General features: G+C 56.0%; 1 protein-coding gene across 4 annotated transcripts in view; it reads left to right on the top strand.

The window, feature by feature from the left end:
* CHD6 (chromodomain helicase DNA binding protein 6) overlaps window positions 1-12,722 on the top strand; it is a 183,052-nt gene that overhangs the window by 100,726 nt on the left and 69,604 nt on the right. For all 4 annotated transcript variants that reach the window (XM_073309956.1, XM_073309953.1, XM_073309955.1 and 1 more), the window contains 8 exons: window positions 1,302-1,367; window positions 2,315-2,373; window positions 2,912-3,029; window positions 5,107-5,193; window positions 5,882-6,016; window positions 6,584-6,705; window positions 9,696-9,939; window positions 12,443-12,619. In XM_073309956.1, coding sequence (XP_073166057.1) covers window positions 1,302-1,367; window positions 2,315-2,373; window positions 2,912-3,029; window positions 5,107-5,193; window positions 5,882-6,016; window positions 6,584-6,705; window positions 9,696-9,939; window positions 12,443-12,619 — 1,008 coding nt within the window. The remainder of the gene's footprint in view (window positions 1-1,301; window positions 1,368-2,314; window positions 2,374-2,911; window positions 3,030-5,106; window positions 5,194-5,881; window positions 6,017-6,583; window positions 6,706-9,695; window positions 9,940-12,442; window positions 12,620-12,722) is intronic.

Below are 12,722 nucleotides of genomic sequence, written 5' to 3'. Positions count from 1 at the left end.
ATTTGCAAGTGAGATTTCCTGGGAGACCCCAGCAAATCCTTTGCTGAAATCCAAATGGGAAAGGGAAGTGTCCTTGGCAGGCCCATTGGTCCCACCTGCCATCTGCTTCCCTCTGGGCAGGGCAAATGTGGCCTGACCCCAGCACACCCCAGAGAAAACCCCATTCTGGGTGGGTCACTATGTGCAAATGCTCCATCCCTCCTGCTCCCCTGCGGCATTATGCCAGCAAGTCCGACGAGCTGCGGCCTCTGGGGCTGGCTGCATTCGTTGCCTCCATCTGACATCCAGCATTTTAGAGGTGACCATAGCAACTGTGGCTAGAGAAACCCACTGGCACCTTGGCCCTTCCAAGGCTAGGAACAAAACCCACCCACAAGGCTCTTACAACACTCGTGTGCAGTGTGCATGGTGCCCCCAGGGATGGAGATGGGGAGTTTTGTGAGTGGCACAGATAGTGATGCAGCCAGCCATGAGGTGTGGGGCTTTCCCCGATGTGGGGCTCACCCCGATGTAGTTGGGTGCCCCACCTGTCCTGCTCTCAGGAGCCTGTGGCTTGTATTTCCTCCCCCTCCCCCAAGCCCTTCCACTGGCGGTCTGCTTCTAAACTTGCTCCAGCCTTGCGGCAGAGCACAAGCCCCTCCCTGTGGAGAGGGGGAGTCATGCCCTGCCCTGGGACACTCTGTGTCCCAGTGATATTGCAGGGTGGAAGAGGACACGTGTCGTCCTCAGGGTACCCCCCACATTGTGCGTGTGCTGTGCGCTGCTGGCTCCCTCGTGCCCCTGGGAGAGGCTGGAGCTGGTGCACCGACAGGCAGACGCTGGCCCTGAGGCTCTGTCCAGCCCCCAGTGCAGAGCACCTCCCCGTCCTCTGGCTTGCTGGTGCCATTCCCTATGTGTGTGTGGCTAGGAGGGAATAGCACCTTGGCGTTGGGCACTGCTGGGGCTCAGGTGGGGTCTGGGCGGCCTCAGCTGAGTGCCACCAGGAGGAGCCAGGGTGCTGGGATGATGCTTCCCCTCTCCTGGCCCCAAACACAGCCCTGGAAATTGCAGCCCCATCCAGGGGCCATTGAAGCTGCTCCTGGCCTGTCTGAAGAGCAGTGAGTGGTGCTGCTCTGATCCCTCTGAGCTGGGACTGTGAAGAACACCCCATTGTTTACCAGCTCCAGGCTCCCACACTGCTGTGAGCCCAGTGGGCAGAAGACGAGTGGGGCGGCCAGTGAGCTCTGTGTGGCAGGGCTGCGGGTGCTGTGCCCCACTACCAGGCCAAGGTATTGACTCTGCTTTCCCTTCGATGCCCTCAGGAGCCCCCTGAGGATGATGCCAACATCATTGAGAAGATCCTTGCCTCCAGACTGGTGCAGAAGGAGGTGAGTGTCCCTCCCCTCCTGTGTCTAAAAATGGGAGACACCTGGGCACAGCTCTGGCATACTGACATGGCCCTATGGCTGCCCATGGCCTCCTCGCTGGGGGCTGAGGCAATGTGATGTCACACCGTTGGGGGTTGGACACCCCCAAGGAAGAGGCATAGCCCACTGACCGGGAGTCCCCCTTCCCCAGGAGTCAGCCCCTGCTGCCTCCCATGAGCATCTGCTCTGGGCTTTCTCAGGATACAGTGGGCACGATGAGAGAAGGGCTCTGATTGGCTGACTATGGCCATTGCTGGGCCTGGGTGAGGCCAGCAGAGGAGCCTCACAACAGAGCAGCTCCATGAAGGGCAGAGATGGGAACACTGCCCTTTCTGGAGCAGCGGGGTGGACTGCGGGGTTGGGACAAGGTGCGTGAAAAGGGGTCTGACAGAGCCTGCACATCCCAAAGGGGCAAGTACTGGGTCCCCACAGTGCCAGCTGTGTGCAACTTCTACTGGATCCCACACTTCTGGGGTGTGGTAGATCCCAGCGCTTCCTGTGGGTGGGGCTAACGTGGTGCCCACCTGGCCTTGGGCAGGGGAAGGCTGTCGCCCATCAGTCGGGCAGTGAGCCAACGCGGGTGGGAGCCTGGGCCTGGTGAGCTGTTGGCATGTGGCTGCCCTTTGCGGAAGTGTGTTCTGGGGCAGCACATGGAGGAAGTTCTGTCTCTCTGTTACCTTCCTGGCCCTCCACTGAAACCTCGAGTTAGACCTGGGGCAGCGCTCGTCATCTTCCCAAGCCCCATGCTGCTCCGCTCTCCTCTTCGCTGTCTCCCGTGCTCCTGTTCTGCCTCCAGTTTACACACAGGCCAGAGGAGCAGAGTCGGAGCCCTGACCAGGGGAGAGGTCCCTGGCCCCGCACCCCTTCCCTGCGCTGGCTGGTGCTAACCCGCTCACTCTTGGTTTCAGGTTCACCCGGGCGGCCTGGCCTATGAGATGGAGGAATTCTACGTCAAGTACAGAAACTTGTACGTGCAACGTCTATGTTCTGTATTGGCACACGTGCTGTGTGCAGAGTTGTGTGTGTGCACGTGCTGTGTGGAGAAGTATGTGCGTGTGCGTGCACGTGGTGTGCGCAGAGAGGTGTGTGTGGCCGTACGCTGGGTGCGGAGTGTGTCTGAGGAAGTGCTGTGTGCGGAGGTGTGTGCACGTGTGTGCCCCATGCTGCTCCCCTCGCACTAGCGCCCACCTTGCTGGGATGGCTGCCAGCTTGATGCAAACCCAGCCTGTGCTAGCTCTGGCTAGGTGCTTGGAACCTCTCCCCCTGGGCTTCCTTCTGAGCCCATGCCCCTGGCAGGGTGTTAGGAACAGGAAGTCGCTGCCATCCTTGGCCATGGAGCTCAGTCTCAGCTGTACTGGAGCCATTTGTTTCCCCAGCCTCTGGCCTTGTGTTACAAACCAAGGGCTTAGTGCAGTGGGGGGGTCACTGAGAGCTCCTTCATGCTGGGAGGGGGGCGGGATCGCGACCCACCAGGCTTTCATATTTGCCTGCCTGTTGTTCCGCAGCTCCTACCTGCACTGCAAGTGGGCGACGCTGGAAGAGCTGGAGAAAGACCCCAGGATCTCTCAGAAGATAAAGCGCTTTCGGAACAAGCAGGCCCAGATGAAGCATATCTTCACAGAGGTGAGGCCATGGCCAGGCGGCTGACACTTCTATCTCCTCTCTGGAGAGCTGGGCTAGTCGAACTGGCTGGGTGCTGCTCGTGAGCCCCGGCTGGGCACTGCCGTCTGCCATGCTCTCTGCCCAGCTGTCCCCAGTTACAGTGCAGGAGCTTCAGCTTGACGGCTGGCTTAGCCAGACCTGCCCCAGCTCTGTTCTGAGCGATGCGACCCAGCTGGAGGCAGCCAGGCAGCCTTTCTCCTAGTCCTGGGGCTGGCTGCTAGCTCCAGCCCAATGCCAGTGGGTTGAAGGGGATACTGGATGGACTCTGCTCCTTGGCTCACGTGTGTATGATCAGGAGAAGCCTCACAGCAGCCCAAGCAGACGGGGGGAGAGGTATTCAGCAGTGCCTGTGGGGCCAGTGACACCCCCCACAGTGCCAGACATGACTGCAAGCTGTCAGCCCTGCTGCCCCCAACCCACCGTGGCTCTGGGGGATCACACTGACAGTCCACGTTTGTCTAAGGAAGGACATAGGGCTCAGGCCAGCATTGCCACATGTGAGCTAACCCAACCCCCTGTGGCTTGTCCCTGGCATGGGCACCTCGTGCCTCAATTTAGCAGGTCATGTTCACTTTGATCAGGGGGTGTATGGTGCCATCGTGCCAGGGCAGTGTGCAGTGGGGCAGTGTGAGCCGGGGCATGCGGCACCATCGTGCCAGGGCAGTGGGGCAGTGTGAGCCGGGGCATGCGGCACCATCGTGCCAGGGCAGTGGGGCAGTGTGAGCCGGGGCATGTGGCACCATCGTGCCAGGGCAGTGGGGCAGCGTGAGCTGGGGCATGCGGCACCATCGTGCCAGGGCAGCGTGTATCAGGGCAGTGTGAGAAGGGGCGTGTGACACCATCGTGCCAGTGCAGCGTGTATCAGGGCAGTGTGAGAAGGGTGTGTGTGGCACTATCATGCCAGGGCAGTGTGTATCGGGGCAGGGGATGTATAACATGGGGTGGCATCTGCATCTGGACTCCTCTTGCAGCCCATGAAGTATCTCTGCTGCAGGAGTGGGGGCAGCGTGGCTCCCTGGAGAGCCCTCTGGCATTACGCACTCATCTGTGCAGTGTGCCTGCTCATGGTGCGGGCGAGCGAGATCTCCTGGGGCAGGGCTGTTGCAGGGAGAGAAGGAGCCATAAACACCCAGGCCCTGCTCGGCTGCTCCCTCCCCCTCCGCTTTGTGAGCAGATTGGAAGCCGTTTCCTAACATTCACAGCCATTTCCTAACATTCACTCCGGAGATATTTGCCGGCGGCTCCTGTGCCATGTCCTGGCGAGTGTAAATCAGCGTTGAGGAAATGGCAATGTCTTTGTAAGCATGGCTGTAAACCCTCAGGGGCTCCGACTCCCAGCCCTTGCCCAGTGTGCAGACGCAGTGTCCCTACTGGAGAGCATCGTGCCCCTAACCCCGGGCAGGGTGCAAGTCGTGCTCTGACTCGGCCTCTAAGCTGTGCAACAAGGAAACCCATCTCCTTCCCCTCCCTCCTCACAGCCTGCCAGGGTGGCAGTGACCCCTCTGCAGCTTGCTCCTGCCAGGGAGAGTGGTGGGACTGTGGGGAGGTGAGGGCCCCTACAGCTTGGTGCCAGGCTCCGGGCTGTTGGCTGTGTTGAGCTGGCCGAGGAGAGTCAGGTGGGGCTGTGTCTGGCAGGTGACCCGGGTTGCTGAGGTTTGCCAGGACGGAGGGGTGTGAAGGCCTGCTTGGGGCTGTGTCTGGCCGCTCATCGGCGGGAGCCCTTGGACTCACGAGCACACAGGGCCGGGCTCTGAGCTAGCTTGTGCCCTAGGTGTGAGCTCCTCGCTCGCTGAGCTCAGGCAGACATTCCTTCCCATCAGCGGCAGCACAGAGCCAGCATTCTCATGCGTTCTAGAGCAGCAAGGGGCCTGCTCTCCCGACACCTCCCTGGTGGCCCCCTGGAGGCAGATGCAGGGGCCAGCTCCGGTATGTGCTCCCTGCACTGTGGAGCCCTGGGACCATGTCCCTTTCACCCTCGGGTCTGCTCGGCCCAGCAGGCAAACTGAATGTGTCGCTCTCTCTCCTCCCGCTGCACCAGCCTGACGAGGATTTGTTCAACCCAGACTACGTGGAGGTGGATCGGATCCTGGAGGTGGCTCACACGAAGGACTCTGACACTGGGGAGGTGAGTGCCACCCCTAGCATGCAGCTGCTCTTCATTTGGAAGCGGGGGGAGCAAGGCACAGTGGGGAGGGCAGAGGTTGTGCCCAGGGGGAGCTCAATGGAAGTGCCCTGGGAAGGCAAGTTTATTTACCTGTTTATGGGACCTGCCGAGAGCTGTGGGTTTCAGGAACACTGGTTCCAGGGTAGTTATTACCAAGTGCTGACTCAGCAAACCCAGAGGGAAGAAGTGCTGGGAGCAGGGGGCTAGAAATGCGGTGATCCCCTGAGGCTGGCACTGAGTCCCTGCCTGATCCTTGATCCCTAGCCTGCAGAGAATGGTGTGTTGTGTTCCTTGTCGCCTGGCATCTGGGGCCTGGGGAGGAGACCTTGAACCCTGAGGGCCTAGCCCATGCAGGGGGATATTTGGGCCAGGTTTGGATTGAGCAGAGGTCTGGGTCTGCATGGCCTGAGTGTGCATGTCTTCACGTGTGTACATGCAGGCAGGCAGGCTCATGTGCATGTCTTCACGTGTGTGAGTGCATGTCTTTGTGTGTGCAGTACATGCAGGCAGGTGGGCTGGCACTCATGGGTGTGCTCGCTAATGCTGGGGGCTTACACCCCATGGGGCAAGAGAATGCGTGGCCCCCGGTCCTCACCTTCCAGAACATGTCCCCCTCCCTGATTCCGACGCACCTCTCCTTGCGCTGCAGGAGGTGACCCACTACCTGGTCAAATGGTGCTCGCTGCCGTATGAGGAGAGCACCTGGGAGCTGGAGGAAGACGTTGACCCTGGAAAAATCAAAGAGTTCGAGACCTTGCAGATCCCACCAGAGATCAAACATGTGGTAAAGTACCCTTCGGCTTCTTGGCCGCTCTGTGACACGGGGAGAGGGAGGCCTGTTAGCACAAGTGCTGGTTAAGTGCTTCTGATGTCCCTGGATCCTGGCCTGCCACCCCTGCTGTTCTGATCCTGAGCCCCCGCCCAGCACTGCTGATGCCCCACAGTCCTGACCTGCAGCCCCTTGCTGTTCTGATCCTGAGACCCCTCCACAGTGCTGCCAATGCCCCTCAGTCCTGATCTGCAGCCCCCTGCTGTTCTGATCCTGAGACCCCTCCACAGTGCTGCCAATGCCCCTCAGTCCTGACCTGCAGCCCCTTGCTGTTCTGATCCTGAGACCCAGATCCCCTGCATCCCCCACGTTTGGGGTGGGGAAAATCAGGTGCTGGGATCTAGGGGCTGAGGCCTTGCTGTTGATCAGCTGATGCTTGCTAATAATTTTGAAACCTCTTTCCCAAGTTTTCCCTTTTCAGCCTGAGCCCAGCATTGTCCCTTGTCCCTAGTCTGCAGCTATACCTCGCTGAGCACTAGCCTGTTCTTCTCCCTGGGTCATGCTCTCTACTCCCCCTTCTAGGAGCGCCCCGCTTCTGAGTTCTGGCAGAAACTGGAGAAGTCACGGGACTATAAGAATAGCAACCAGCTACGGGAGTACCAGCTGGAGGGGATGAACTGGCTGCTCTTCAACTGGTACAACAGGTGAGCAGGGGCCGGAGCACGCCCCACCACAAGGAGCGCTGCTGGTGTTTCACATGTCAGTGGCCAGGGGGAGTGTTGTGCCATTGGAGGGGAAGGGTGCTTCCTGAAGCAGATGCATGAGCTATGCCTACGGGAATTCTGCACCAAAACATTAGCAATTCTGCGCACAATGTTCTAAAATTCTGCATATTTTATTTGTCAAAATAACACTATATAATCATGCCAGTTTCAATTATTTTGGTAATTTATTTCAAAATACCTATTAGCAGGTATGTCTGTAACCATATGGACAGCAACAAAAAATTCAGGAAATGTGTTTTGACAAATAGATTCCTTACTAGGCATGTTAATACAGAACTCTGAGTAATAATTCCTTTAAACTACAATACAGAAACATATTTACTGCACCCCTCGGAAGCAGTGCAAATATTTGGGGGAATTGGGATAACAGAGGAGCTGAGGGAGAGGGAAGTAATTGCTGGGTAGGCACCCAGGGGGTGATCCTGGAGGATTGTTGGGTGTGGGTGGGAGGGGTATGGAACAGTGTTTTTTTTTTTGGAAGGGGAGAAGAGATTGTTAAGGAGCCTCCCCCATGCAGACCCTGGCTGACCCTTAGCCTTTCTCGTTCAGTCAGGGACATCTGCCCCTCCCCCCATCCATCCCTGCACCACCCCCACTCAGCTACCCCTGTCCCTGTCCCCGTGTCAAGGTTCCTTCCCCTCTCTGAACTCTAAGGTAAAGATGTGGGAACCTGCATGAAAGACCCCCTAAGCTTATTCTTACCCGCTGAGGTTAAAACTTCCCCAAGGTACAAACTTTTACCTTTTGTCCTTGAACCTTTATGCTGCCACCACCAAAGTGTTTAACAAAAATAACAGGGGAAGTGCCCACTTGGAAACATCTCCCCCTCAAAATATCCCCCCCGAGCACTACACCCCCTTTCCTGGGGAAGGCCTGATCAAAATCCTCACCAATTTGCATAGGTGAACACAGACCCAAACCCTTGGATCTTAAGAACAATGAAAAAAGCAATCAGGTTCTTAAAAGAGAATTTTAATTAAAGAAAAACTTCTGTAAAATCAGGATGGTAAATACCTTACAGGGTAATCAGATTCAAAACATAGAGAATCCCTCTAGGCAAAACCTTAAGTTACAAAAAGACACAAAAACAGGAATATACATTCTATTCAGCACAACTTATTTTCTCAGCCATTTAAACAAAACAGAATCTAACTCATATCTAACTAGATTGCTTACTAACTCTTTACAGGAGTTCTGACCTGCATTCCTGCTCTGGTCCTGGCAAAAGCATCACACAGACAGAGAGGACCCTTTGTCCGCCCCCCCCAGCTTTGAAAGTATCTTGTCTCCTCATTGGTCATTTTGGTCAGGTGCCAGCGAGGTTATCTTAGCTTCTTAACCCTTTACAGGTGAAAGGGTTTTTCCTCTGGCCAGGAAGGATTTAAAGGTGTTTACCTTTCCCTTTATATTTATGACACCCCGCATTCCCCCCTCCCCATGTGTCCCTGCACCTCCACTCCCATCAGTCCCTGTCTCCATGCTATCACCCCTCTTGCTCCTGTGCCCCGCCCCGGTTTATGCCTTCCACTAGCCCTTCTGAACACCAGTCTGTGTGACCCCCCAGCAGCCCCGTGTGTCCTGCTCTGCCTGCCCCCACATATCCCATACCTCCTCACCTGGCCCTGCGGGCAGGATGCTGTGAGGAAGGCAGCCCTCCTGCTCCCTCTCTGTGGTGGCTGGCTGCTCCGGCCCTGAGTCAGCTGCCCTCTTTTCTGGTGCCACAGCAGCCCCTGGTGGGCAAAAGGTGTAATTGCAGTGCCTCCCTGTCAGAATCTGTTTTCTGTGAGGAAAAAAAAATTTGCAGGGGACATAAATTCTGCGTGGGCACAGTGGTGCAGAATTCCCCCAGGAGTAATGGGCTTATCACTCCCATGGTCTGATGGGTCACTACTCCCCCTGCTGTCAGGGTGCATGTCAGCAGCAACCAATATAGTTTTGTTCTTTGTAATTTTACCTTTATGATTGTTTAATACCAATGAAGTTGGCTCCTTCCAGATGGCATGAAGTGTGTGCTAGGTGCTGGTGCGTTCCTGGGGCTGGTGAGGCCTCAGGAGAATGAGGACTCCACTGGGCGTCCCTTGGGTAGTTGGTTGGTTGGTGCTGGCCATGCTGGTGTGCCCCTGGCAATAGCAGGGACACAGATGCCCTTAAGAGACAGAAATGTGCACAGTGCTGTGCACTGACCCATGCACAAATACCTGGAGCAGATGGACTTGCAGATGGTTAGCCTTTGCATGCACAGTAGCCTGATTTGTGTGTGCACCCACAGCAGTTGTGTGAGCATTTTCCCACTGACCTTGGGTCTGTAATGTGCAGATATTTTGGTGGACTACCTTTAATGTGAGCATCTCGTAGTGCTTTAGAGGCCCTAAGTTCCCCCTCCAAACCCCCTGGGAGACCATTCTGTCTGCAGTTCTCCCAGACTCAGAGAGGTGGCATGACCTGCCCAAGGTGGCAAGGCAGGCAGTGTCAGTGCTGTGGGTTCCCCAACATGCTGTGTACATAAGAACGGCCATACTGGGTCAGATCAAAGGTCCATCTAGCCCAGTATCCTGTCTTCTGACAGTGGCCGATGCCAGGTGCCCCAGAGGGGATGATCAGAACAGGTAATCATCAAGTGATCAATCCCCTGTTGCCCATTCCCAGCTTCTGGCAAACAAAGGCTAGGGACACCATCCCTGCCCATTCTGCTAATAGCCATTGATGGACCTATCCTCCGTGAATTTATCTAGTTTGTTTTTGAACCCTGTTATAGTTTTGGCCTTCACAACATTCTCTGGCAAAGCGTTCCATAGGTTGTCTGTGCCTTGTGTGAAGAAAGACTTCCTTTTGTTTGTTTTAAACCTGCTGCCTATTAAATGTGTCCCCATGCGTAATGTGTCCCCATGTGTGTTGTGCTGCATCTGCAGGAAGAATTGCATCCTGGCGGATGAGATGGGCCTGGGGAAGACGATCCAGTCGATCACCTTCCTTTCTGAGATCTTCCTGATGGACATTCATGGTCCCTTCCTCATCATTGCGCCGCTCTCCACCATCACCAACTGGGAGCGGGAGTTCCGCACCTGGACGGAGATGAATGCTATCGTGTACCATGGCAGCCAAATCAGCAGGCAGATGATCCAGCAGTATGAGATGGTGTACAGGGACATGCAGGTGCCTGCCACTCTCAGCTCCCCATGGCCCAGTGACCCTTGGGTCTCTCCTGCTTGGCCACTGGGGTTGTGGATGGATGCCGTGACGGGTTCCCTCTGGGGTGCTACCTGGGACTGGGGTACCCTCTGACTCACCAACCTGGGCTCCCTCTCACACTGTGCTGCTGTGACAAGCTGTAGATTGCTCCCAGACCTACACTCCCACCAGCATTTGCACAGGCAACAACACACCCAGCTGCAGTTACATGCAGGCTGACCAGGCACTGCATGAACCAGCAATAGAGAGGCTACAGCCAACCTCCAGCTCCCCAGCCTAGGACCCCAAAGCTGTACTGTCCTGCCCTGATCGAAACCCCAACCAGATTGAATTTATTATTCAGTTTGCCTCTCCCTCAATGTGGAGAGGAATATGCACGATACGCTTGTGTTAAACCAAGCTGAGATTTTCCCCAGACACTTCAAAGACACACTGGTTTAGATTAAAACATAAAACAAGTTTATTAACTACAAAACCATCTATTTTAAGTGATTATAATAGCAAACAGATCAAAGCAGATTACCTAGCAAATAAACAAAACCGCAAACTAAGCCTAACATACTAGATAGATTGGATACGAAATAGCAATCTCTCACCCTGGCTGATGATACAAGCAATTCACCAGGTTTCCATACACAGGCTAAAAATCCTTTTAGCCTAGGACCAACACTTCCTTTCCCCCAGTCCAGTCTTTGTTCTTTGGGGTTTTCCAGGAGTGTCCTTGTGTGGGAAGTGAGGCCCCTAGGTGATGTCACACCCCACCTTATATAGCTTTAATTTATGGCGGGAACCCTTTTTCCAACCTCAGTTCTCAGCCCCATTTGTGGAAAAATGGAGATCAGTGTCATGTGGTCTGGTCACATGCCCTTGCTGAGTCATAGCTGCCATTACTTACTGTCTGGAGCATTCTCAGGAAGGCTCACCAGATGAGGAATAAGCTTCTCCTAAGGCCTGTTGTTTCCCCTGATGGCCCATTATCTTGAATAGGCCCTTTCCAACCAGCTGTCTAGACTGGAAGCATCTTGCCTACAAATGAGGTCCCTCAGGTGTAACTACATTTGAAATACAGATATATAGTCAATATTCATAACTTTAGATACAAAAATGAAGTATGCACACAAATAAGATAATCATATTCAGCAAATCCTAACTTTTCCTTAGACACATCACATGACTCATCTTGTACAAATTGCATCATAATTATGTCATAATCATACCCCCATGATGAATATGGGGTGTAGTGTCACAGATACCCCTGGGGTCAGCCTTGCAGCCTGGCTCCCTGCCTAGCTCTGCATCATGAGGAAAGTTTTTCATGAAACGACTGGCCTGGGTGTGCCCAGCACACGGGGCTGCCCTAACTGCAGGGAAGGTGCTCTTGAAACACCCGAGTGATGGGGCGCAATGCGAACCAAGACATGCACTGCTCTTGCAGGAGGGTGGGAATGCCGTGGGTCCCTTCCTCTGCTGAGAATGGGCTCGCCTCCTCCATAGCAGGAGCCTGCTTTTCTGATTCTGGAAAGCGGCAGGTCAGAGGGCACCCTGTGTGTGGGATGTGGTGTGTTGGGAAGGCACCTGCTCTGTGGGGCGCGGAGAGCTGGGGGACACCCAGCCTTAGGGATGGGAGGGGTACCCAGCCTGTGGGGTGTGGATTGTCAGGAGCACCCAATCTCTGTGGGGCACAGGGTGCCAGAGGGATGCGGTGGACCGGGGGGCACCCAACCTGAGGGACGCGGGGGGACCCAGCCTGAGGGACGCGGTGAGCAGGGGGGCACCCAGTCTGTGAGGCGCAGAGGGCTGAGGCGCACCCAGCCTGAGGGATGTGGTGGTCTGGGGGGGCACCCAGCTTGAGAGACGCAGTTTGCTGGGGGGGCCCCAGCCTGAGGGATGTGGTGGGCTGGGGGGCACCTAGCCTGCAGTTTCGGAGTGTCAGGAGCACCTAGTCTGAGGGGTAGGAGGAACCCAGTCTGCAGGATACAGGCCCTTTGGGAGCCCCCTGCACTTGCAGGGAGAGGCCCTGAGAGTCCTGGCTGAATGTGCACTCCAGCCTGCTGTGTGAGGAGAGATGGGCTCGGGAGTCTGCATTTGAGGTGTGGCCTGTCAGGACCACTGTGCAGCCCTGTCCCAGTGTCCCTAAGGGCATCTTCCCAAGAGGCCAGCACTTCCATCTGCGTCACCCTCTGGCTGCTGGAGACCCTCAGGTTTGCTGGTCCCCCTGCTGGCCCTGCGCAAGGCCTATGGCTGCCATTGCAGTGTCACTGCGGCCTGGGATGGCAGTGCCTTCCCCTTGCACAGATACATTGTAGCACACTCTCCGAAATGCCTCTCTGATGAAGCCCCTGGCTCTCTGAAGAGCTGCCGCAGATCAGGGCTGGGCTGCCCAATAGCTGTGGCTAGCTGACCTGCCTGTCTGGGGTGTCCCGCTGCCTGACATGAATAAAGCACTGCCTGGCTTGTGTCTCCTCAGGGTAACCCTCTTCCAGGGATCTTCAAATTCCATGTGGTGATCACCACCTTCGAGATGATCCTCGCCGACTGCCCCGAGCTGAAGAAGATACAGTGGCGCTGCGTGGTCATCGACGAGGCCCATCGGCTGAAGAACAGGAACTGCAAGCTGCTGGAGGGGCTGAAGCTTATGGCTCTGGTGAGAACTCACGGGAGCGCAGAGCGGGCTGGACTCAGCCACATCTTGGTACTGTTCCAGCACAACCAGGGCTTGGCTGTGAAGGGGAACGAGCCCTCCCCAT

Source organism: Lepidochelys kempii, chromosome 13, assembly GCF_965140265.1.
Source record: "Lepidochelys kempii isolate rLepKem1 chromosome 13, rLepKem1.hap2, whole genome shotgun sequence".
Taxonomy (NCBI): Eukaryota; Metazoa; Chordata; order Testudines; family Cheloniidae; genus Lepidochelys; species Lepidochelys kempii.
Note: the sequence above shows the minus strand (reverse complement) of the source record. Positions and strands in the feature narration are given on the sequence as shown.